This window comes from Globicephala melas, chromosome 2 (genome assembly GCF_963455315.2).
Source record: "Globicephala melas chromosome 2, mGloMel1.2, whole genome shotgun sequence".
In the NCBI taxonomy this organism is placed as follows: Eukaryota; Metazoa; Chordata; class Mammalia; order Artiodactyla; family Delphinidae; genus Globicephala; species Globicephala melas.
This window is the reverse complement of record NC_083315.2, coordinates 130,013,872-130,038,913: the sequence shown is the minus strand read 5'-3', so window position 1 is coordinate 130,038,913 and position 25,042 is coordinate 130,013,872. Positions and strand designations below refer to the sequence as shown.

General features: G+C 37.6%; 1 protein-coding gene across 4 annotated transcripts in view; it reads left to right on the top strand.

Annotated features, from left to right (window-relative positions):
• Nucleotides 1-25,042, top strand: part of FERMT2 (FERM domain containing kindlin 2) — a 71,034-nt gene that overhangs the window by 20,810 nt on the left and 25,182 nt on the right. For all 4 annotated transcript variants that reach the window (XM_060294818.1, XM_030854995.2, XM_060294820.2 and 1 more), the window contains exons 3-4: nt 717-950; nt 20,040-20,174. In XM_060294818.1, coding sequence (XP_060150801.1) covers nt 717-950; nt 20,040-20,174 — 369 coding nt within the window. The remainder of the gene's footprint in view (nt 1-716; nt 951-20,039; nt 20,175-25,042) is intronic.

Genomic DNA, 25,042 nt, shown 5'->3' with positions numbered 1-25,042 from the left:
ATTTAATTTAATTGCATAAGGATGTTAAAGAGTATAACAGATATTAATGTTTTCTCTTGTACCGAAATATATTGGGGGAAAAAAGTTGGACAGTGAGACTTATAAGTTACTTTTCTCGGAATGTATTTGGGTGTGTGGTTGGGAGTGTAGTTTTTTTGTTTTTGTTTTCTCTTAATAAGTTATTAAGTGTTGCTCGTGGATGTTTTCTTTTCCAGTCTCTTCTTTACCTAGGATATTGGGTTTTGTTCACTTTGGTTCATCTTACTTTTCACCACTCATTAACCTCAGCATGCCTCTGCAGCCTCATATATCTCAGCCTTCTCACCTATTTTATCATCAGAATATCGTCCATTCCTCGAGGCTGGGCTCAGAATCCACCAACTCCCCCGTCATCATTAATCCTTCTGATTCTAGTCCCCAGGGTTCTCTTTGTTCTCGGAATGCCTACAGAGAGTACTTTCTTCCTCATTGTGTGTCCCCCTTAAGCATTACTAGGTTACCCTGTGTATTCTGCCTCAGCTCCCTTCTATACTAGTTTTCAAGGGCAGAATGTTTTCTCAGCTATTTAGTATTTCTTTTGTACCTATCACAAAACAGGCACTTAGTATTTAATTAGTTGATCATATTAAATACCCAGTTATTTAGTTTTCTGCTTATGATTTCTCTCAAGGTGATCTTGATGATTTTTAGAAGTGTTTTGTTTGTTTGTTTAATAGATGTAAAAAAAGATTGGTCTGACCACGCTCTGTGGTGGGAAAAGAAGAGAACTTGGCTCCTCAAGACACATTGGACCTTGGACAAGTATGGCGTTCAGGCAGATGCTAAGCTTCAGTTCACCCCCCAGCACAAGCTGCTCCGCCTGCAACTTCCCAACATGAAGTATGTGAAGGTGAAAGTGAATTTCTCTGACAGAGTCTTCAAAGCTGTTTCTGACATCTGTAAGACTTTTAGTAAGTATCAGATAAATTCATGAAATTATGAGTTGCATGATATGTATATGACTGATGACTGACATTGAGTTTATCTCAAGGAGTAGGGATTGGGGTGAGCTATCTGTGTTTGTGAAAATATTACTTTATTCTTCAAAGTTTTTATATTACTTTAAGGTAAAGAAATGTTGAGTTAAGGTAGAACAGGAGGTGTCTAGTATTTCCTTATTAGAAATATATATTATTATTTAATACCTCATTCTGATGACTTTATTTTTATGGGAAGGAAAAGAGAACAGGCAATTATTTGCAGAGTGATGTAGCTTTTGTAGTATTTCCTTCAACGTAAGTCAATATTCAATTTTAGTGATTCAGGCAGATTGTGTTCCTTCATTGAAGGCCTGACACAGCTCCTAAGGAAATGACCATGAGTGTTGTCATCCTTAACCAGTCTACAATTTGAAAACTCTTGTAGCAGTTCTGTTTATGTTTTCTGAAATGAGATGTAGATTACTTTTGGCTGACCCAATTCTGTCATATGACAGGAAATATTCAACCATCAGAGAAAATGTGAACCATTGTCATTACCATTAGTACATAACTCCATTGTACCATAGATTTGGGGGAGATACAGGACGTTACTGTATTGTTCCAATGACTCAAATTACAAGGTTTTTTTTTTTATGTTTAATGGAATTCCTAAGACAAAAATTAAAATACAGAAAAATATAAAGAATTATGTAACATTTACCTAAATCCTATTATCTAGAATTAATAGCTGATATTTTATCATTTTGCTAAACTATTTTTTAAGTCAAAATAATATAGGTAAAGTTCTTGATTCATATTCTCCTCTAATCTCCCTTCACAAAGCAACTACTGCATAAGGTTAATATGTATCTTTCCAGTACTTTTGAAAATATGTAAACATACATACATGTATCCACATCTGTGAGTGTGTATATCCCAAAACAAAATGTTCCTGCAGTTGCTGTGCAGGTATCTTCTTAATGCCGTTTTGCACGAGTGTGGAGGAATTTCTCTTTTGTGTTTGTGTAGAAGTAGAAAGTAGAATTGCTGTGTTTTAAGTGTACACATAATTCATTTCAGATACCGTCAGATTGCTTTCCCAAGTGGTTATACCAGTTTACATTCCAACCGTCAGTGTGTGAAAACCCATTGCCTCAAGTTGTCACTAACACTTGAACGTTGTCAGTTTTTAGTGTTTGCTTCTCTGAGTGAAAAAATACAGTATTTCATTTTAGTTTATAAAGATAACTATGTGTTTATGTCTTTACTGGCCATTTCAGTTTCTTTTTTGAATTGCCTGTTTATATCATTTATCAGTTTTTTTAATAAACTTTTTTTTACAGCAGTTTTAGGTTCACAGCAAAATTAAGCAGAAAGTACAGAGTGTTCCCATTTACCCTCATTCCCACACATACAACCTCCCCACTATCAAGACCCCACACCAGACTGGGACATTTGTTGTAATGATAAACCTTCATTGATACATCATTATCATCCAGACTCCATGGTTTACATTAGCGTTTACTCTTGGTGTCGTACAGTCTACAGCTTTGGACAAATGTATAATGACATATCCATCATTGTAATATCATACAGAATAGTTTCACTGCCCTGAAAATCTGTACTCTGCCTTTTCATCCCTCCCCTACCAACCCCTGGCAATTGTTAGTCTGTTTACTGTCTCCATAGTTTTGCCTTTTACAGAATGTCATACAATTGGAATCATACAATATGTAGCTTTTCAGATTGGTGTCTTTTGCTTAGTAATGTACATTTAAGTTTCCTTCATGTCTTTTCGTAGCTTGGTGACTCATTTTTTTAAGCGCTGAATAATATCCCATTGTCTGGATGTGCCACAGTTTATTTTCCACACCTAATGACAGATATCTTAGTTATTTCCAAGTTTTGCAATTATAAATAAAGCTGCTGTAAACATTCACGTACAGGTTTTTTTTTGTGAACATGTGTTTTTTACTCCTTTGGGTAAATACTAAGGAGTATGATTGTTGGATCATATGGTAAGAATATGCTTAGTTTTGTAGGAAACCGCTAAATTGTCTTCCAAAGTAGCTATACCATTTTGCATTCACATTCAGCAGTGAATGAGAATTCCTGTTGCTCTTGAATTCTCACCAGCATTTGGTGTTGTCAGTGTTCTGGATTGTGGCCATTTTTATAGATGTATAGTGGTATATCATTGTTTTAATTTTGCATTTCCGTGATGTGGAACATCTTTTCATACGCTCATTTGCCATCTGTATATCTTCTTTGGTGAGGTATCTGTTAAGGTCTGTGGCCTATTTTTCAGTCAAGTTTTTGTTTTTTTACTGTTGAGTTTTAATAGTTCTTTGTATATTTTGGGTAACAGTCCTTTATCAGATATGTCTTGCAAATATTTTATCCCAGTCAGTGGCTTATCTTTTCATTATCTTTGGCAGCTTCTTTCACAGAGCAGAAATTTTTAATTTTTTTTTTTTTTTTTGCGGTACATGGGCCTATCACTGTTGTGGCCTCTCCCGTTGCGGAGCACAGGCTCCAGACGCGCAGGCTCAGCGGCCATGGCTCACGGGCCCAGCGGCTCCGCGGCATGTGGGATCCTCCCGGACCGGGGCACGAACCCGCGTCCCCTGCATCGGCAGGCGGACTCTCAACCACTGTGGCACCAGGGAAGCCCAGAAATTTTTAATTTTTATAAAGTCTGGCTTATCAGTTATTTCTTTCATGGATCATGCCTTTGTTATCATATCTAAAAAGTCATCACCAAACCCAAGGTCATCTAGAGTTTTTTCTATGTTATCTTTTAAGGCTTTTACAGTTTACATTTAGGTCTGTGATCCATTTTGAGTTCATTTTTGTGAAGGGTGTGGTCTGGGTCTAGATTCATTTTTTTGCATGTGGATGTCCAGTTGTTATAGCACTGTTTATTGAAAAGTTATCTTTTCTCCATTGTGTTGCCTTTGCTGCTTTGTCAAAGACCAGTTGACTATATTTATATAGGTCACTTGCTGGGCTCTATATTCTTTTCCATTGATCTGTTTGCTGTTCTTTTGCCAATACCACCTTGTCTTGATTACTGGAGCTTTTTACAGTAAGGATTGAAGTCAGGTAGCATCAATCCTCCAAATTTGCTCTTCTCCTTCAATATTGTGTTGGGTATCCTGGGTCTCTTGCCTTTCCATATAAACTTTAGAATTAGTTTGTCAGTATCCATAAAATAACTTGCTGAGATTTTGTTTGGGATTGCATTGAATCTATAGATCAAGCTGAGAAGAACTGACATCTTGACAGATCAAGTCTTCCTGACCATGAACATGGAATGTCTCTCCCCTTATTTCTTTCTTTAATTTCTTTCATCACAGTTTTGTAGTTCTCCTTATATAGATCCTGTGCATATTTTGTCATATTTATATGTAAGTATTTTATTTTTTGGTGCTAATGTAAATAGTATTGTGTTTTACATTTCAAATTCCACATGCTCACTGCTGGAAAGCAATTTACTTTTTTTTTTGCGGTACGCGGGCCTCTCACTGTTGTGGCCTCTCCCATTGCGGAGCACAGGTTCCGGACGCGCAGGCTCAGCGGCCATGGCTCACGGGCCCAGCCGCCCCGCGGCATGTGGGATCTTCCCGGACTGGGGCATGAACCCGTGTCCCCTGCATTGACAGGAGGACTCTCAACCACTGTGCCACCAGGGAAGCCCGCAATTTACTTTTGTATATTAACCTTGTGTCCTTTACCTTGCTATAATTGTTTATTTGTTTCTGGAGTTTTTGTCACTTCTTTTAGATTTTCTGTAGAGGTGATCATGTTATCTGTGAACAAAGACAGATTTCTTCCTTCCCAATCTGTACACTTTTTATTTCCTTTTCTTGTCTTATTGCATAAGCTAGGGCTTCCAGTACAATATTGAAAAGCAGTGATATGAGAGGACATCCTTGCCTTGTTCCTGTTTTAGTGGGAAAGCTTCTAGTTTCTCATCATTACGTATGTTGTTAGCTGAAGGTTTTTTGTAGATACTCTTTATCAAGTTGAGGAAGTGTTCCCCAGCCACAGATTGAACTTGGACCGCAGCAGTGAAAGCGCTGAATCCTAACCACTAGACCACCAGGGAGATCATAACAAGCCACACAGCACAGCCAAAAAAAAAAAAAGTTGAGGAAGTGTTCCCCTCTATTTTAGTTTACTGTGTTTTATCATGAATAAGTGTTGGATTTTGTCATGCTTTTTTTTTTTTTAACGCCTATTGATATGGTCATGTGATTTTTCCTCTTCAGCCTTTTGATGTGATGGGTTATATTGATTTTTGGATGTTGAACCAGCCTTGCATACTTGACATAAATCCCACTTGGTCATGGTGTATAATTCTATTTATACATTGTTAGATTCGATTTGCTAATAGTTTATTAAAGATTTTTGCATTTATGTTCATTAGAGATATTGGTCTGTAGTTTTCTTTTCTTGCTATGGCTTTGTTTGATTTTAGTATTAGAGTAATGCTGGCTTCATAGAATGAATTAGGAAATATTTCCTCTGCTTCTATCTTCTGAAAGAGATTATAGAGAATTAGTATAATTTCTTCCTCAGATGTCAAGAAAAAAGCTCCTTGGCATGGGTTTTGGCAATGTCTTTCTGGATAGAACACCTAAAGCACAAGCAAAAATAAACAAGTAGAATTACATCAAACAAAAAAATTTTCTGCATGGCCAAAGAAATGACCAACAAAATGAAAAACAACCTGTGGAATGGGAAAAATTATCTGCAATCCATATATCTGATGAGTTAATACCCAAAATATATAAAGAGCTCATATAGCTTAATAGCAAAAAATCCCCAAATAATCCACTTTTAAAAATGGGCAAAGGACCTGAACGGACATTTTTCCAAACAAGTTATACACATGTTCAAAAGGTACATGGAAATGTGCTTAGCATCACTAATCATTAGGGAAATACAAATTGAAACCACAATGAGATATATCTCACACTTGTTAGAATGGTTATCAAAAAGACAAGTGATAAATGCTGGCAAGGATGTAGAGAAAAGGGAACCCCTGTGCACTGTTGGTGGGATTGTAAATTGATGTAGCCACTATGGAAAACTGTATGGAGGTTCCTCAAAAAACTAAAAGTAGGACTACCATATGATCCAGCAGTTCTACTTCTGGGAATATATCCAAAGGAAATGAAAGCACTGTGTCGGAGAGATAGCTGCACCTCCATGTTTATAGCAGCATTATTTATAATAGCCAAGACATGGAAACAGCCTAAGGGGAGGAATTGGATTAAGGTAGTCAAAAGGTACAAACTTCCAGTTACAAGATAAGTAAGTACTGGGGATGTGGTATATAGCACGATGACTAGAGTTAACACTACTGTATGGTTTATTTGGAAGTTGTTAAGAGAGTAGATCATAAGAGTTCTTACCATAAGGAAAATAAACTTTTTTTGGGTATCTGTATGAGATAATGGATGTTAACTAAATTTACTGTGGTAATATTATGTAAGTCAAGTCATTATGCTGTGCACCTTAAACTTACACAGTGTTGTATGTCAGTTATACCTCAGTAAAACTAGAAAAAATGTTTGGTAGAATTCACCAGTGAACCTGTCTGGCCCTAGTGCTTTCTGTTTTGGAAGATTATTAGTTATTGATTCAATTTCTTTAATAGGTATAGACTTATTCAGATTGTCTATTTCTTGTGTGAGTTTTGGCAGACTGCTAAGTTTTTTATTTGGTAAAAAGTATCTTGATTTTTTTTATAACATAACGCTTAAGAAGATGCTTCTGTGTAATGATTAAATGAGGTTTTTAGTTACATTTTCCTTTCCTTTTTGAAAGAAACACTGCTGGCAAAGCATGCTAAGTTCTTTTATGTAAGGTGGGTTCTGACATGCAGGCTTTACAAATGACGAGCCTTTTTAAGAGTAAATGGAAAGTTCATTTGTATCATTTTTTTAGATTCTGCATATAAATGGTATCATATGATATTTATCTTTCTCTGTCTGACTTCATTTCCTATGATAATCTCTAGGTCCATCTGTTACTGCTAATGGCATTATTTCATTCTTTTTTTATGGCTGAGTAATATTCCATTACATACACACACGTACACTCACACACCCCACATCTTCTTTATCCATTCATCTGTCAATGGACATTTAGGTTGCTTCCATTAGATTATTTATTTTATTTTTTTCCAGTGGTTTAGATGTAGGAATAGAAATTCACTATTTTTATTACCTTTCAAAACAAAATTGAATATGTTGAAGCCATAGGACTTTATAGACATTACCTTTTAAAGGAAACTTCATCCAGGACAGTTAATTTAGATACTTCAGAGAGGAGATGCTAGGAAGTTGGAAAAAAGATATCAGAGAATTCAGTGATTATGGGAAAACAATTAGGTTTCTAAGTGTAATATTGCTTTACAGTGATAATATCAAATTGGCATGCAACACAGTTGATAGACCATTTACTTTTTTTTTTTTTTTTGCGGTACTCGGGCCTCTCACTGTTGTGGCCACTCCCGTTGCGGAGCACAGGCTCCGGATGCGCAGGCTCAGCGGCCATGGCTCACGGGCCCAGCCGCTCCGTGGCATGTGGGATCTTCCCGGACTGGGGCACGAACCCGTGTCCCCTGCGTTGACAGGCGGACTCTCAACCACTGCGCCACCAGGGAAGCCCAGACCATTTACTTTTAATGTGATTATCAGTGTCGTTGAGTTTAAATCTGTCACCTTGGTATTTGCTTTTTATATGGTATTTATTTTAAGGTTTCTATGTGCTCTGTTTTTTTTCTTTCCCCTCTTTTCTTTTAAATTGAGGGGGGTTTGTTTGTTACAGTTACGTTTATTGTTACCTGTGACTTACTAGCTATTACCACTTTTGTCTTTTTAGTGGTTGTTCTGGGGTTACAGTGTATGACGTTAACTTTATTCACGTTCTGTGTTCAAATAGTATACCATTTCACACATAGTATAATAATCTTAAAACAGTATAGTTCCATTTCCCCTTTCCTGTTCTTTGTGCTATTGTCATATGTGTTACTTTCAAATATGCTAAAACTCAACGTTATTTTCCCCTAAAACAATAATTGTCTTTTTAAATATTAAAAAATAAGAAAAATGGTCTTTTATAGTTGCCCACGCATTTATCATTTTTCACTGCTCTTTGTAAGAAGACTTTCCATGTGATACCCTTTTTCTTCTATCTGAGGAACTTCATATGACCTTTTTATAGTGCAGGTCTGCTAGTGATAATTTTTTTTTTTTTTTTTTACCTTTTGTCTACAAAAATCTTGCCTTCATTTTTGAAAGATATTGCAGCTATGTGAAGAATTCTAGATTTTTTCTCTTTTCAGTAATTTTCAGATGTCTTTCTCTTGTCTTCTGGTTTGCATAATTTCAGAAAAGTCCGTTATGGCTCTTCTATTTTTTCCCCTCTGAATGTTTTCTCTGTTAACCTTTTAAGAATTTATCTTTATCCTGGTTTTCAGCATTTAATTCTGGTGTGTCCTGGCATAGTTTTCTTTAGGTCTGTTCTGTTCTAGGGTCATGGTGTTTCTTAGATTTGTGGGTTTACGGTTTTCGTCAGATTTGTGTAATTTTCAACCACTAGTTCTTCAAATAATTTTTGGTGTCCCTTCCCACAGCTATCCTTTGTTGGGCTTGTTTCATATATGTTAGAGCAACAGTTATTCTTCCATAGATCACTGATGCTCTCTTCCTTTTTTTGGTCTTTATTCTCTGTGTTTCATCTTGGATAGTGTCCATTGTTGTCTTGAAGTTCATTGGTCTTCTGCTGATCTGCTGTTAATCCCATCCAATGTTCATTTCAGATGTATTTTTCATCACTAGAAGTTTGATTTTGGACTTTTAAAAAATACATAAATCTTCAACTTTTTCTTCCTTATTTTTATCTTTTTCTCTCCTTTCTTAAACATATGGAGTGTATTTATAATAGATATTTTAATATCTTTGATTACTGATTCTATCATTGTAGTTATTTCTGCTTCTGCTACTTTTTCCCCCCTTTTACTCCTGGTAATGGGTTGCTTCTTTTATGGCTGGTAATTTCTGATTGAATGCTAGAGTCTGTTAATTTTTCATTGTTGGTGGCTGGATTTCGTTTTGTATTCCTTAAAGTAGCGTTGGATGGGACTTGCCTGGTGGCACAGTGGTTAAGAATCCACCTGCCAGTGCAGGGGAGACGGGTTTGAGCCCTGGTCCGGGAAGGACCCACATGCTGCGGAGCAGCTAAGCCTGTGCTCCACAACTACTGAGCCTGTGCTCTAGAGCCTGCGCGCCACAACTACTGAGCCCACTTGTCACAACTACTGAAGGCTGCGTACCTAGAGCCTGTGCTTCACAACAAGAGAAGCCACCACAGTGAGAAGCCCGCGCATCGCAGCGAAGAGTAGCTCCCGCTCGCCACAAATAGAGAAAGCCCGTGCACGGCAACGAAGACCCAACACAGCCAAAAATAAATAAATAAATTTAAAAAGTAGCATTGGCTTTTTTTCTGTCAAATTTTTCAGTCATATTACTTGGAATCAGTTGGATCCTTTTGACACTTGCTTTTACGCTCTGTTAGGGCAGGTCCAGAGCCACCATTAGTCCAGGGCTAATTTCCTTCTGGGGATTCTTCTCAATATCCTGTGTATTAGGAAGACTTTCCCCTCACAGATGCACAGATCAGTATTCACCCAGATCCCAGTGGATAACTACAGATCTCCAGATCTCTCTGTGGAGCTCTCTTCTCTCTGGTACTCTGACCCACAAATTTTAGCCATCTTGGCCTCCCTGGATTCCACCTCAGATCTCTCAACTCAGCGAGACCTGACTCTGTTTGTCCCCTCCCCACCCCGAACTACTTCTAGGCAGTAAGCTGGTACAGTCAAAGAGCTCATTCTGGTTTTTTTCTCTTCTCTCCTGTGCTCCTTGTCTAATACCTGAAAAAGTTTCTTTTCCTTTCTTATTGTTTAAATAAAGCAGGAGGGTAAATCAAATTCTTGTTACTCCGTCTTAGTTGAGACCATTCTTAACTCATCCTTGATTTTCTTCTAGCCATGTACCTTTTTTAGAAAGCCATCATTTGCTCATTGAAGCATTATTTATAATAACAAAACCATTTCTTTCACAGAAATTTCAAATTGAACATGTTCAAAACTGAGCTCATGGTATTCCTTTCCAAATCTCTGTGTTCTGCCCTTCCCACTCTGCCCCTCAGAAGTCTCCATAGCAGTAAAAGCACCATCCCAGATACATGTCAGAAACTGGGGAGTGGTCCTTAGCACCACTCTCTTCCTTATACACATTTCATCCATCACCCAGAAGTGTTAATTTTGCCTCCAAGATATATCTTGAATCTTTCCACATCTTTCCATCTCTACCATCCTTACTGCTCTCATAGGCCACACCACCACCATCTCTCTTCTGGAATGTTCCAGCAGCCTCCTAAGTGGTCTGCTTTATCCATCCTTGTTCCTTCCAATTCATTCTTTACACAATAAGCAGAAAGATTTTGAAATTATTTTTTAAATCAAAGCCATAGATAACAGAGTTAAAGCTAAAAAAGCATATAACATAAAATGACTTTTCTGTCCTATTTCTCCCCAACCCCAAGCACATTCCCTACCACTTTCTACTTTTTTACTGTTTCTTTTAGTTCCATAATTTAAATAAAGTGCTTATGCTGTTCTTTTTTTTTTTTTGCGGTACGGGGGCCTCTCACTGTTGTGGCCTCTCCCGTTGTGGAGCACAGGCTCTGGACGCGCAGGCTCAGCGGCCATGGCTCACAGGCCCAGCCGCTCCGTGGCATGTGGGATCTTCCCGGACCGGGGCATGAACCCGCGTCCCCTGCATCAGCAGGCGGACTCTCAACCACTGTGCCCAGGGAAGCTCTGTTATTTCTTGATTTATCCATTTTAGATACCTGCTCACTTCTTTTTTCTCAACTTTTTCTTTCTCACTTTATTATAACTATTATAATTTTTTATTAAATCAGTATCATTGTTTGCATTATTTTAACAAGGTGAGTATTTTTACTTGCTGAACCAAAGTGTATACTTTCACCTTTTCTATCTTATATGCCTTTTTGTTTATCATTTACTTAGTTTTGAAACTTCTCTGTTGTTGATTCTTCTACATTCTAGATTCTCTATAATTTTCATGATCAAATACATTATCTGATAATAATCTCCTCCCTCCCTCCTTTTTTTTCTTCCTAAACACACTGTGAAGTCCCTCCATCCTCCTGCTCCAATCTGGAGTAGGTGACTTCTAGGTCAAGTTGTACAGTTACAGCCCCAGAACTTCCCTCCACCATTGTCCAGGGAAAGTGTCTTCTCTCTCATACTTGATCCTTGCATTTTCCTCAGTGTTGATTTGCTCTTTTATTTTGATGGACTATATCCTCCATCATCAAAGGTAGATGGGATGTAAATTTTTGAGATGTCATATTTGAAATGTCTTTATTTTGTCCTTTGATAGGAATTGTTGGGTTGAAAATTAATTTCCCTCAGAATTGGGAATTCATTGTTCAGTTGTTTTAGCTTCCAGTATTGCTATTTATAGTCCTGATAGTGTTCTTAATTTTTATCCTTTCTTTGTAGACTGCTTTTTCTCTCTGGCATGTTTTAGGATTTTTTCCCTGCCATTTTGAAATTTCATAGTAATGTGCCCTAATTCCTCCCCTGTGTTTTTTTTCTTCTTTTTGTTGCTAGTAATTAGTCTGATATTAGTTCTTGGATTGATCCTCTTACCTGACTTTATATTTTGTCTGTTGCTTTTTTATTGTGGCTCTCAAATTTTATTTTTCAGTGTTTTATATTTCTATCTGGATCTTTATTACCCAGATATTCATGAATACATTTAAGAGTTGTAGACTTTATATAAGTTAAACCTTAACAAAATAGTTAAGTGGTGGCACAGTGGTTGAGAGTCCGCCTGCCGATGCAGGGGACACGGGTTCGTGCCCCGGTCCGGGAAGATCCCACATGCCGCGGAGCGTCTGGGCCTGTGAGCCATGGCTGCTGAGCCTGTGCGTCCGGAGCCTGTGCTCTGCAACGGGAGAGGCCACAACAGTGAGAGGCCCGCATACCACAAAAAAAAAAACAAAAAAACAAAAAACTTTTTAAAAATGGAAAGGACCCTTCCTCCCCCTTGTTAATATCCAAGAGCCCCTTCTTATCTCTTTTTTTTTAATTAAAAATAATAATTTTTTTAAATTTTTGGCCACGTTGGGTCTTTGTTGCTGTGTGTGCGAGCTTTAGTTGCGGCGAGTAGGGGCTACTCTTCATTGCAGTACGTGGGCTTCTCACTGTGGTGGCTTCTCTCGTTGCAGAGCACGGGCTGTAGGGTGCAAGCTCAGTAGTTGTGGCGCACAGGCTTAGTTGCTTTGCGGCATGTGGAATCCTCCCAGACCAGGGCTCGAACCCGTGTCCCCTGATTTGGCAGGTGGATTCTTAATCACTGCACCACCAGGGAAGTCCCTCTGGTTATTTTTTAACATCCTATCCATCTTTCACGGATGCCATTGTCTTATCTTTGAGATTTGTAATTAGGAGGTTTATGTTTTATTCTATTCTGTTCTTTGCATTATTTCTGTTTCCCTAAGTTGTTCTTTTCCATTTCATTTGCTCTCTTTCACATTGGAAGGTCTGTGAGTTTTCCATTGCTGCCATACACTTAGCAGCCTAAAACACACATTTATTATCTCACAGTTTCTGTGTGAAAAGTCTGGGCACAGCATGGCTCAGCTGGATCCTCTGCTTAGAATTTTATAAGGCCAAAATTAAGGTGTCAGCAGGGCTCTGTTCCTTCCTGAAGGCCCTGAGAAAGAATTCTGCATGGTAGAATTGGGTTCCCTGTGGCTCTAGGACTGACGCTCCCCTTGGCTTGTCTGCTAGCTTCCACAGGCCTTCTGAATTCTTTGACTTGTGGTCTCTTCGTTTGTCAAAGCCAGCAACAGCAAGTCCAGCTCTTCTTACTCCTCAAATCTATATGACCTCTCCTCTGCTTCCCTCTTCCGCCTTTCTCTTCTGTTAGGCAGGCTTCCTGTGATTGCACTGGACCCACTGAGAGAATTCAGGATAATCTCCCTAAAATCAGTTTATCAGTAACCTAAATTCCATTTGCAAAGTCTCTTCACAGCAGTCCCTAGATTAGCATATGATTGTATAACCAGGGACAGGAATTTTAAGGAGATATCTCTAGAATTCTGCCTACCACAGAGTCCTTTCTATAATGTCTGTCAGTCATTGATTGTCCATTCTAATTGTCCATTCATACATATACCTAATAGGAAACTCTAGTTGAACGGGGTTTAGCTTGTCACTCTTTTGCAGGGTATTTAGACATTGAGCACACTTTTTCAAATGTCAGTATCTAAAAGATCTCTTCCCTAGGGCTTTTCAGATTTTCCCGTAAGGAATCCTAAAGGGTGCGTATCTAAGGGGTAGGTGTAATCCGATGTGGGGCAGGATTCATTTTTCTTGTCTCTCTGTTTTCAGTACATGAACATGCTTGATGTTTGGCACAAGTGAGTCAGTGTGTTTCCCATTGGTACTTCCTGCAAACACCTTGATTTTCTATTTGTCCACTTTGCTAAATCATTTGCTTCTTTCCCATCAGGCTTTTGTCTCAGCATTCTTCTGATGTTGCTCATCTGATGTTTTTCTCCTATTATTTTTGTCCTTTTAGGTTCATGTTTTATTTCTTTACATTTTGGTATGATTTTTGGAAAGGAGTGAAAGTAAATGCACAAACTCAACATACATGTTTAACTGGAAACGCTCCAGAAAATTTTATTTTTAAACTAAAATGATTATTATTTTACCTGAGAACCCTTCTCTGCTCCTTAGTTTCCCACTTCCTCAGCCCCATAGTTTTGGAGATATATATATGTACTATATATAATTACATAATTATATAATTTATTTAGTCTGTCTTCCACTAGATTTGTATTCTACTTGATAACATTATGTTGATTTTGAACGTTAAATTTTATTGCTATGTAGTTTATCCTTTTGTTATAAATAGATCCTGGATCATTGCTTTGTGTAGTGACTCATAATGCTAGTATATCTTTATTATTGAACTATAATTTAGCACAAAGGAAAGATAGCACTGTATTTTGGTGTGCCTATTTTAAAGTTTTTATAACTCATAGTCCTCTAGGTGTGTTTTATTTTAGTATAAACCTTGTTTAATTACTTATGCTCCTCCCCAAGTCCAGTCTTACACATGTGATTCAGATTCCTAAATTCACTAGTTTAGTTTCTCCTTGATATAAGACACAGTAAATAATAAGTCCTAAATTCCTGTATCAATGAAATAGTATTTTATATGGATTTACTTCACTTTTTCTGTTATTGTTGTAATGAAGTGAAAACCACTTATTCACAGACTTCGTGTGTAGCCAATGGCTACGTTGCTCCAATTAGAGAAATAAGATGTAGTCCTTCTCCCTCCTCCCCTTTCCCTAAGCTACTAGTTCTCAAGGAAAAGTTGGAATCAAAATTACCGATAGCGCTTTCTTTAAAATAGAGATGTAATTGACATATAACATTATATTAGTTTCAGGTGTACAAAATAATGATTCAGTATTTGTATATATTGTGACATGATCACCACAGTAAGTTTCGTTAACATCCATCACTAGAACTTTCATAAAACAAGCTGTTGGAACCCCTGAGTCACTACGAGTATTATCTGGGGGTGTGGCGTAAGCATATATTTTTAATATAATTATTTTTACGTCACAGGCAATTCTCATGGGCACATACAAGTTAGGAGCTGCTTCATCTGCCTATGACTGACCAAAAAGCTAGTTAACAATACTGATTTTTCTAATAATAGTTGGCTTGTGAGCTGACAGGAAATGACCTAGGAACAAAAATCTCAAAGGATGAATCATATAGTGCAGTGTTTCTCAAGCAGAAAGGACATACCAGAAACATTTAGGAGGCTTTTTCCAATTATACATGCTTGCTTTCCCCTCGCCCGCTAAACTTGTTAATGGCAAATTGTGATAGAAGCGTGTCGTATCTCTCAGGCGTGATTAGTTTTATGTCCCTACATACTTTTTAGATTTTTCACCCTGTGCCAGTTTATGATTTACTTTGGGGAAATGAATGGGTGGAGAGAGAGATTACCACCCTGCCCACACTTAATACCGAAGCAGAGGGGACAAATGATTATTCAGAAGCTAGGAATTTTCTAAAGCCTTTATTTTCTCCCAACATGGCAGTGATAGCAAAGCTGAGGGTACACTGAGAATTGAAAGTACAACCCGTAAATCATTAGGTCCCTTAGCATGTTAAATCTTGTTTCTTTTAAAAGTAGTCTAGGAAGTGATGATTCACTTCTGCTAATTAGATAAATATGGCTCAAAAGACATGCTTGAAATATCTTCTGAGTTTCTGAATCTACATAATGATAGAAATTAGCGCTACTGATTCAAACCCCAAAAGTTACTTTTGAGGGTAAATGGGTTAACTTTGTTACCGACTTGTGCCCTTGGACTCTTTAATCAATAGAAATCAATAAAAGGCCAGACAAGGAATTCAGCAAGGCTTTACTGGGACTTGTGCTGCAGCACGAGAGAGCAGAAACAAGCAACAGTTTCCCTTGCTGGCTCTCTGAGGAGGGCGGGCTGGTCCCTTAAACGGGGTGAGGGTGGGGGCAGGTTGGTGGGCTGTGCTGGAGCGGTGGCTTAGATGGTCTGCCCACCCCTTGGTGCTGTGTGTAGGGATCATGCTCAGTACCCTAGTTTTGCTTCCCAACACCTCCAGAATGGCAGTTGGTTTGTGGCCTTTTTGTATCTTATTGTTCATAATTGCCCTAACTGCACATGCATGCAGCTATTTTTAGTCCCTTATAGTTTCTATGTATTCTGTTGCTTCAGCAGACATTTGTCCAGGTGCAAGCACTCTGCTAAAGGGTACCAGGTCCCAGCCTATCTCAACTTGAATATACAAGACTGAAGAAAATCTGTGATTTTTAATTTTGTAACTTTATTTATTTATTTATTCATGCATGCATGCATGCAGCGCTAGTCTTAGTTGCGGCATGAGGGATCTTTAGTTGCGACATGCAGACTCTTAGTTGTGGCATGCATGCAGGATCTAGTTCCCGGATCAGGGATCAAACCTGGGCCGCCTGCATTGGGAGCGGGGAGTCTTACCCACTGGACCACCAGGGAAGTCCCATAATTTTGTAACTTTAGCTAAAGAATATGCTGTCCTATTTTTAACTTGGAAAAGACATGCCAGGGAAGCTTTTAAGAAAGTGACAGAATTTAAGAATTTATTTTTATCGTGATTTCTGCTGTTTAGTACCTAAGACGTACTTAGCCCAAATTTATTAATTTATTAATAAGTAAGGAGCAGTTACGTTCATCTATTCTCTGCTAAAGTATTTGTTGAGGACAATTTTACTGCTGATTCCATTTTCATGTTTCAGAATAATATTCCCCCCAAAATTGCATGTAAAATACAGAACAAGGGACTTGCCTGGTGGTCCAGTGAGTAAGACTCTGTGGTCCCAATGCACGGGGCCCGGGTTCGATCCCTGGTCGGGGAACTAGATCCCACATGCATGCTGCAACTAAGAGTCCACATGCTGCAACTAAAGATCCCTCATGCTGAAACGAAGATCCCGTGTGCCACAACTAAGACCCGGTGCAGCCTAAATAAATAAATTAATATTAAAAAAATAAGACTCAACTTATAAAAAAAAAATATAGAGAACAAAACAAAAACCTAATGTGTACCAGAGTGTTCCTAATAGTAAAAATCAAATAACCAACAGAGAAACAAAAAATCCATATAGTTATTAAAAGATTTATTTGAATTTCTTTTTTAAACATGGTACAAGATATATATAAAATAAAATTAAAAAGAAAGTTCAGTGTGGTTTGCAGGGATTGCTACCATGTTAATCTTTATATGCAATTTAACTTTGATTTGAAGAAATCTAATAGAAAAATGAGTGAAGGAAGGAAATAATATAAATGGCTAAAAACCCATGAGGAAGTGTACAACATCAGTATTAATCAAAGAAATGTAAATTAAAACAAGGAGATAAACATACTGTTTTAAAAATAAAGCTTTAAAAAATAACACAAGTGCCCATCTTCCTCCATTTTTGCCTTAAAATTATTATAACCTTTGATCCAGTAATTCTGTTCCAATGAACTTCTAAAGAAATAAAATGTGGAAAAATATGTATATAGATAGATGTTTGTAGAACCATTATTTATAATGGGCACAGTATTAGAAGAATGGTTAAATTATATTAATACAATTTTATACATCTATTAAAATGATCACTGATTCACATAGTCATATTCCATTTTTCAAGAACAGATTTTACATGTCTTATACTTTTTCATAATTTCCAAATTTATACCATAATTGTATACTTTTTAAAATTAGGAAAAAACCATTAATACTTAATACTTACAAAGTACTTGTCAGGCCCTGTGCAAGAAACTTTACCCATATTAATCATTGAATTTTCACAAAAAACCTCCTGCGGTAGTATTAGTCTCATTTTACAGCTGAGGAAACTTGGATGCTGGCAGGCTAATAAGTAGCTTGCCCAAGTCATACAGCTCATAAATAGTGGAGCTGAGATCCAGGTAGTTTGGCCGTGTGCTTCTGCCTCAAATGCCTCATCAGCGCTGCAGCAGGTGTGGTCCACCCTAGTTTGAGTTCCCCTACTGATAAAAAGCTTCCTGAATTTGTAACGCTGGATTGAATCTAGTGAGTACTGTGGGTTCCTGAAGGTACAAACTACCCCCTGTCAAATTCTGATCCAGTGACTTAGCAGTCTGCATCATTACAAGTTATGCAGCGACTTGGATTTTGTTGTCTGTGACATATGGGGTAGTGCCACCAAACACTGTGAGATATGACCTAGTGCTTCTTTTTTTTGCTGCTTTTTTCTTTTATTGTTTTTCTTTGCTCTCCCTCTCCTTACCCTCTTTATTTTTTAATTAACTTTATTTTGGTATAATTGATGTACAATTAACTGCACCCATTTAAAGTGTACAGTTGGATGAGTTTTGACAGATGCTTACATCTCTGAAACTACCACAATCAGGATATAGAACATTTCCGTTAGCTCTCAAACTCTAGCCTAACAGTCATTGCTCTGCTCTGTCACTATAGATTTGTTATCATTTTCTGGGATATTGTGAATGGAATCATGCAGCATATACCCTTTTCTAATTGGCTTCTTCCACTAAGATAATGATTTTGAGATACATTCAGGTTATTGCATGTATTAAAGGTTTGTTTCTTTTCACTGATGAGTTGTGTTACGTTGTAAGAGTAGTATTCCACTGATATGAAAGGATCACATTTTGTTTATCCAGCTGGGTTATTTCCAGTTTTGGCTTTTGTGAGTAAAGCTTACAAATATGCTTTTCATTGTCTTAAGTAAACAACTAGGAGTGGAGTGTCTGAGTTGTATATGTTTAACTTTATAAGGAACTGCCTGTTTTCAAAAATTCTCATTTCACATTCCCAACAGCTGGTTATGAGAGTTCCAGTTCTTCCACATCCTCACCAACACTGGGTATTATCAGTTTTATTAATGTTGGCCACTCTGATGGGTGTATATGTGTGTTGTGGTTTTAATTTGCACTTCCCTGACCAGTAATGTTGAGCATCTTCGCATATGCTTCTTGTTTATTCTTATGTATTCTTTGGTGAAGTGCTTGTGCAACTCTTTAGCCCACTGGTCTGCTTATTATTGAGTTGTATGGGTTCTTTATGTATTTTGGATACAACTCCTTTGTCAGATATGCATATTTTGTGAATATTTTGTCGCAATACACAGCTTGCCTTTTGTTTTCTTAACAGTCTTTCAAGGAGCAGAGTGGTGGTGGGTGGTGGTGGTGTTGTTTTCTTGTAGTAAAGGGCAGTTTTTTTATGGGGGGGTGTGGGTGTCCTATCTGAGAAATCTTTGTCTACTTAAATTTTCTTTCAGGTCTGTGATACACTTAGAATTAATTTTTGCACATTGTGTTAGGTGAGGGCTAACGTTCTTTTAGAAAAATACATGAATCTCTTGTTTAGCACTGTTTATTAAAGAGATTTCCCTTTTCCCTTGAATTGCTGTGACGCCTTTGTCCAAAATAATTGACCGCCTGTATCTGGGTTTGTTTCTGGGTCCTCTCTTCTATTCCATTCATTTATACGTCTTATCATTTAGCCAGTAATTGCACTGTTTTAATTGCTGTAGTTTTATGATGTCTTAAAATCAGGTGGTATAAGTCTTCCAGCTTTATTTTAAATTGCTTTGACTCATAAAATTTATAAGGAAATGAGAACGATTCTACAATCAACTTGTTCAAAAGAATAAGCTGGAATTTTGATTAGAATTCCATTGAATCTTTAGCTAAGTTTTGGGGGAACTGACTTCTTAACCATTCTTGCAATTTATGAACATGGTATATAATATATAATATGTAATGTGATATTTATACTTATTTGGGTCATTTTAATTCTTTTTGTTACTTTCCTGTAACCATTTTGCTTCTCATCAGGTTCTTCACATGAAAATGAATAGAATAAACACAAAAACTTGTAGCCATTTGATATCAAGGTAGAAAAGTTTGAGTCGACTAAAATTTTGAGATTTGGTAATGATGGGAAAGTATTTTCTTTACATTTACTTCACATATCTTGTGTTAACTTATGGCATACAGAATGAATGAGGGCTACCATATAATATAAACCTTAATTTCTTACAGTTTTGTATTTAAAAATATGTAAATAAGAGTTCCAGTATTTTCTTTCTGTACCCTAGTAGATTATTATCTTTCTACTTTGAGGTAACTACATTTATTGGATAGTTATGAATTAAGAGTGCTTTGGTATATTGTCTTTAAAAGTGTCATACTCCAATCTTTTGCATAGCATTAGTATCTGGCAAAACACACACACACACACACATACACAGAAGGAAATTACAAATTCTTTTCTTGAATGGATTAACAGATTTACCAAGTGTAATGTGTTTAAATTTTCTGTTATGCTAGTAAAATAATGTTTTTTTATTTTAACAGATATCAGACACCCTGAAGAGCTTTCTCTATTGAAAAAACCCAGAGATCCAACAAAGAAAAAAAAGAAAAAGCTAGATGACCAGTCTGAAGATGAGGCACTTGAGTTAGAGGGGCCTCTTATCACTCCCGGATCTGGTAAGGCTTTGACTAAGCATGGGCTCAGTGTGAGAACCATGGACTGTATGCCTCTGTGTGTGTGTATGTGTTTAATTGAAGTATAGTTGATTTACAATATAGTGTTAGTTTCAGGTGTACAGCACAGTGATTCATTTATACACACATACACGTGTGTGTGTAAATCAGAAAAAGAATATGTATATTCTTTTCCAGATTCTTTTCCCTTATAGGTTATTAAAAAATATTGAGTATATACTGTGTATAGTATGTACTGTGCTATACAGTAGGTCTCCCTCTGTGTTTTTGATATTGGGATAAATGGACTGTGTAGGCCAGGAGAGTGGTCAAGTTAAAGAACACTCTCCCTCAGCATCTTTTCCCTCGATCTTGAAATCATCACCAGAGTCTGTTATGTGCAGATCGTCATGTCAGGTGGTAGCAGTCGCGTCAATAAAAAGAAAAGCTGGTTCTCTGCTCAGGGAGAGTCAAAAGGAGACAGTACCTTAACTGGCCTCAGTTCTTTGCTTTGTGGAAATTGGACAGTTTTTTTTTTTTTTAGCATTTAGTTCCATTTTTTGGGTATTTTGTGAAAACCACCAGTATTTAGTTAAGACATTATTGTTTTTATCAGGTTACTTAAAACTGTCTCTATGCTTTGCATATGCTGGTCTCTTAGTGCCTCTCTTTTCCCTTTAAGGTGTTGCTCCTTTAAGAAGCTTTCTCAGATTTCCTTCTATTACCTCCCCGACCTGAATTAGGTTATCCTTCTGTCATAAGTCACCAGACTTTTCTGTGTTTGGTATTATACTACATGTTCTCCCCTAATAATCGTGAGCCCCTGCATGAAGAGACTGTTTCTTACCTTTTTGTTACCAGGACCCAACTCAGCATATGGCACGCAATAGGAACGTAGGCAGTGTCTTTTGAGAAGCTAGATGACTAATTAATTAGATTACGTGGTTCTTTAGTCCCAGGAAATTAGTTTCCCATGTTTCCATTGGCCACACATTTACAAATCCATTTCTTAGGATAGATCCCAGCAGCAAATAAGTAAACTAATTTTACTATTCAGTTCATTCCTGGTTTTTTAAGTTCTGGGGTGATGATGATGGTAATGAAAGTACACAGTGAACATAGAGGTTATGTATGCCCAGACCTATTTCATACACTTTACTCGTGGAAACTCATTTAATTCTCACTACAACCCATTGAGGTGGATTATGTTATTACTCAAATATAAGGATGAAGATATTATGGCACAGTAAGTTTAGGAATGTCTAAGGTTACATACCTTGTAACTTTTATGTCACTACTCATGTACTGATTACATTTGGGAGATACCAAGAAATAAGACAATCCTTACTCTTAAGTAGTTTATAGGCTCGTTGAAAAGCACAATTACAGGTACTGTATTTAAGGAGGTAATACATCAATGTTAAATGAGTGTTGCAGAAAATAATGTTATAAGAATTCAGAAGACAAAGCAATTCCAAATAGGGTATATTCAGTTTTGGGATTGGGGAGGTAAGTTTGTGAATTAGCTAGGATTCCAGTGGCTAGGATTTTGATGGGAAGAACAGGCAATCCTGGTAGAAAGAATGATATTAACAAAGAACATCCTGGCAAAAGAAAAGTACAAGACGCGTAAATAAACCATTTGAGCCAATTCATGCGAGAGAGACCTCCAAGGAACTTCTGGATCACACTGGAGGGTATTTAATGTCAGGCTGAGGAGTATATAGGCTAGTGCATTGTAGAGTCATTGGTTTCTGAATATGTTACAAAATGAACAAATCGTTATTTTAGAAAGAATATCAGATTTAATTCCAGTAAAATGTGGAGGAGGGAATGAGGGGAAAGAGTAGTGGTAGAAGCCTACAGATTAGGAGGTGAAAGAGAATAAAAGAATGTGTCTGTCATTAGAATAAGGTAAAAAATCTGATTTAGACTTGACTATATAGATGAAGGTATCTGACAGTAGACACAATCCCTGCTTTAAGTTATTTTTTAGTTTAAATGGAAACTCATTTAATTCTTAAGACAAAGAACTACATAGAAAAGTATATTTAGGGGATGATTTTGGAGGGGTTGAAATCAGTCAGGATTGGTCTTAGAATTGCAAGTGAGAGCTTTTATATAGTGCTTTAAGAAAGTACAATTTGAAGACAAAAGATAATGAATTAAGACAAGGGAAAGCTCCAAATCTTTTAAGAGTAAGTAACTATGGGTTTCTTTTCTTTCTTGTTTTAAATTGAGGTGTTACACTTCCCTGGTCCGGGAAGATCCCGCATGCCGCGGAGCAACTAAGCTTGTACGCCACAACTACTGAGCCTGTGCTCTAGAGCCTGCAAGCCACAACTACTGAGCCTGTGTGCCACAACTACTGAAGCTCACGTGCCTAGAGCCCGTGCTCCGCAACAAGAGAAGCCACTGCAATGAGAAGCCCGCGCACGTTAACTAAGAGTAGCCCCCACTTGCTGCAACTAGAGAAAGCCTGCGTGCAGCAGTGAAGACCCAATGCAGCCAAAAAAAAAAAAAGTTAAATAAATTAAAAAAAAATTTGAGTTGATGTGAAATCCTAAGAAAGTACACAAAGATAGTGACATGTAGAGGACTGATTATCTGTAGAGAAGAAGTCCCATATACACATGAAAAGTAACGTGATTAATTTTTTTTAAAATTTATTTATTTAATTTATTTTATTTTTGACTGTGTTGGGTCTTTGTTGCTGCGTGTGAGCTTTCTCTAGTTGTGGCAAGTGCGGGCTACTCTTCGTTGCTGTGCGTAGGCTTCTCATTGCGGTGGCTTCCCTTGTTGCAGGGCACGGGCTCTAGGCGCACGGGCTTCAGTAATTGTGGCACGCGGGCTCAGTAGTTGTGGCTCTCGGGCTCTAGAGCACAGGCTAAGTAGCTGTGGCCCACGGGCTTAGTTGCTCCGCGACATGTGGGATCTTCCCGGACCAGGGCTTGAACCCATGTCCCCTGCATTGGCAGGTGGATTCTTAACCACTGTGCCACCAGGGAAGCCCCAACATGTGATTAATTTTTAAAACAAATATTAAATATCTAGTTTGCATGACTTTATGATTTATCAGTCATGTTAGTCAAGTATTGGAGCAAATACTGAGAAATATGATCACTTGCATGTTGTGCCCATAATAACTAGCAACAGGTCCATATGTCTCAGTTTATGATATCTTCGGGGTGTCAGATACTGTGCTCAGTGCTTCACAGATGTTCCTGTACTGCAGGGTGTGGTAAGGAGTAGGTGTAATTTTCATTTTATTGAGGAGGAAACAGGCTCAGTTTCCCTTAGTGCCCATGTGCTTCTTGAATTGTGAGCCATCTCAGTGTGAGCATGGTTAACAATTATATATATGTGTGTATATATTCAATAAGTGATGACTATTATTTATTACATACATTATCTTTCATTTTATCCTCACAGAACACCTATGATTCTGGTGGCATTATCCCCATTTTACTTACAAGGAAAGAACATTACAAGGGTTAAGTAATTTGCCCAAGGTCACAAAGCTAATTAGGGACATAGCTAGGATTCAAATCCAGGTTGCTCTGGCTCTAGCACTCATGTTTCTAACCATTATGTAACATCATCTCTCCAATTATAACATTTAAAGTAAATATTTTATGAATTCTAATACAAACATTTGATAAAATATTGGTGTGTAAATTATACCTCAACAAAGCTTTTTTTAAAAGTAATGTTTCAAGAGGTAAAGCGTCATGAGTGAATTAATGATTCTCAGACTTTAGTCAAACTCTTATACAGAATTATGATAAAATTCTCAGTTTTTAAATACCTCTCTTACAGACTGTACTCAAGTGATACACTCTTGAGTCCTTTGCCACTTCATAGCTGTAACTAGGTAAATATCTAATCTCCAAATAACTGTGAGGAGGGAACCATTTAAGTAGCCTGATCCCATGTCTGGGGGAAACAATTTTTCCAAGTAAGAATTAACTTTACTGTATAGTACTGACTTACAGACTACCAATTTCAGGATTTATTATGTAAATAGAAATAGGAAGTTACTTCATTAGAAACTTTCCTAAGAAATCTTAAAAGCAGCTAGACAAAGGAAAAGTCTGGGTCCTAAAGTAATAGAGAAAGTAATCAGTACTCAGTACTTAACTTGCTTGGCACTGTCAAGAAAATCACCATGCAGGATGCCATTTTTCCTAACTGGAATTTGCCATTTTAAACATAAAAAAATTTTTTTAAAAACAATTCTTTAATTGTAAAAGCAATGGGAGTTCCCTGGTGGCCTAGTGGTTAGGATTCTGGGCTTTAACTGCTGTGGCTTGGGTTCAATCCCTGGTTGGAGAATTGAGATCTTGCAAGCTGTGCGACATGGCCAAAAAAAAAATTATAAAAGTAATGCATGCTCATAGTAAAAATTCAAATATTACAGAATTATGTTTTTGTTTTTAATGATGAAAGTGGGACTGTGTTATACATGCATTTATAATTTGTGTTTTTTTTACTCAGTGATACATACTAATGGACTTTATATCATTTTTTTAAATAAATTTATTTATTGTATTATTTATTTATTATTTTTGGCTGTGTTGGGTCTTTGTTGTTGCGCGCGGGGGCTCTCTCTAGTTGCGGCAAACGGGGGCTACTCCTCGTTGCGGTGCACCAGCTTCTCACCGCGGTGGCTTCTCTCGTTGTGCAGCACGTGCTCTAGGCACGTGGGCTTCAGTAGTTGTGGCATGCGGGCTCAGTAGCTGTGGCTCACGGGCTCAGCAGTTGCGGCTCACGGGCTCCAGAGCGCAGGCTCAGTCGTTGTGGCACACGGGCCCAGCCGCTCCATGGCATGTGGGATCTTCCCGGACCAGGGGCCGAACCCATGTCCCCCG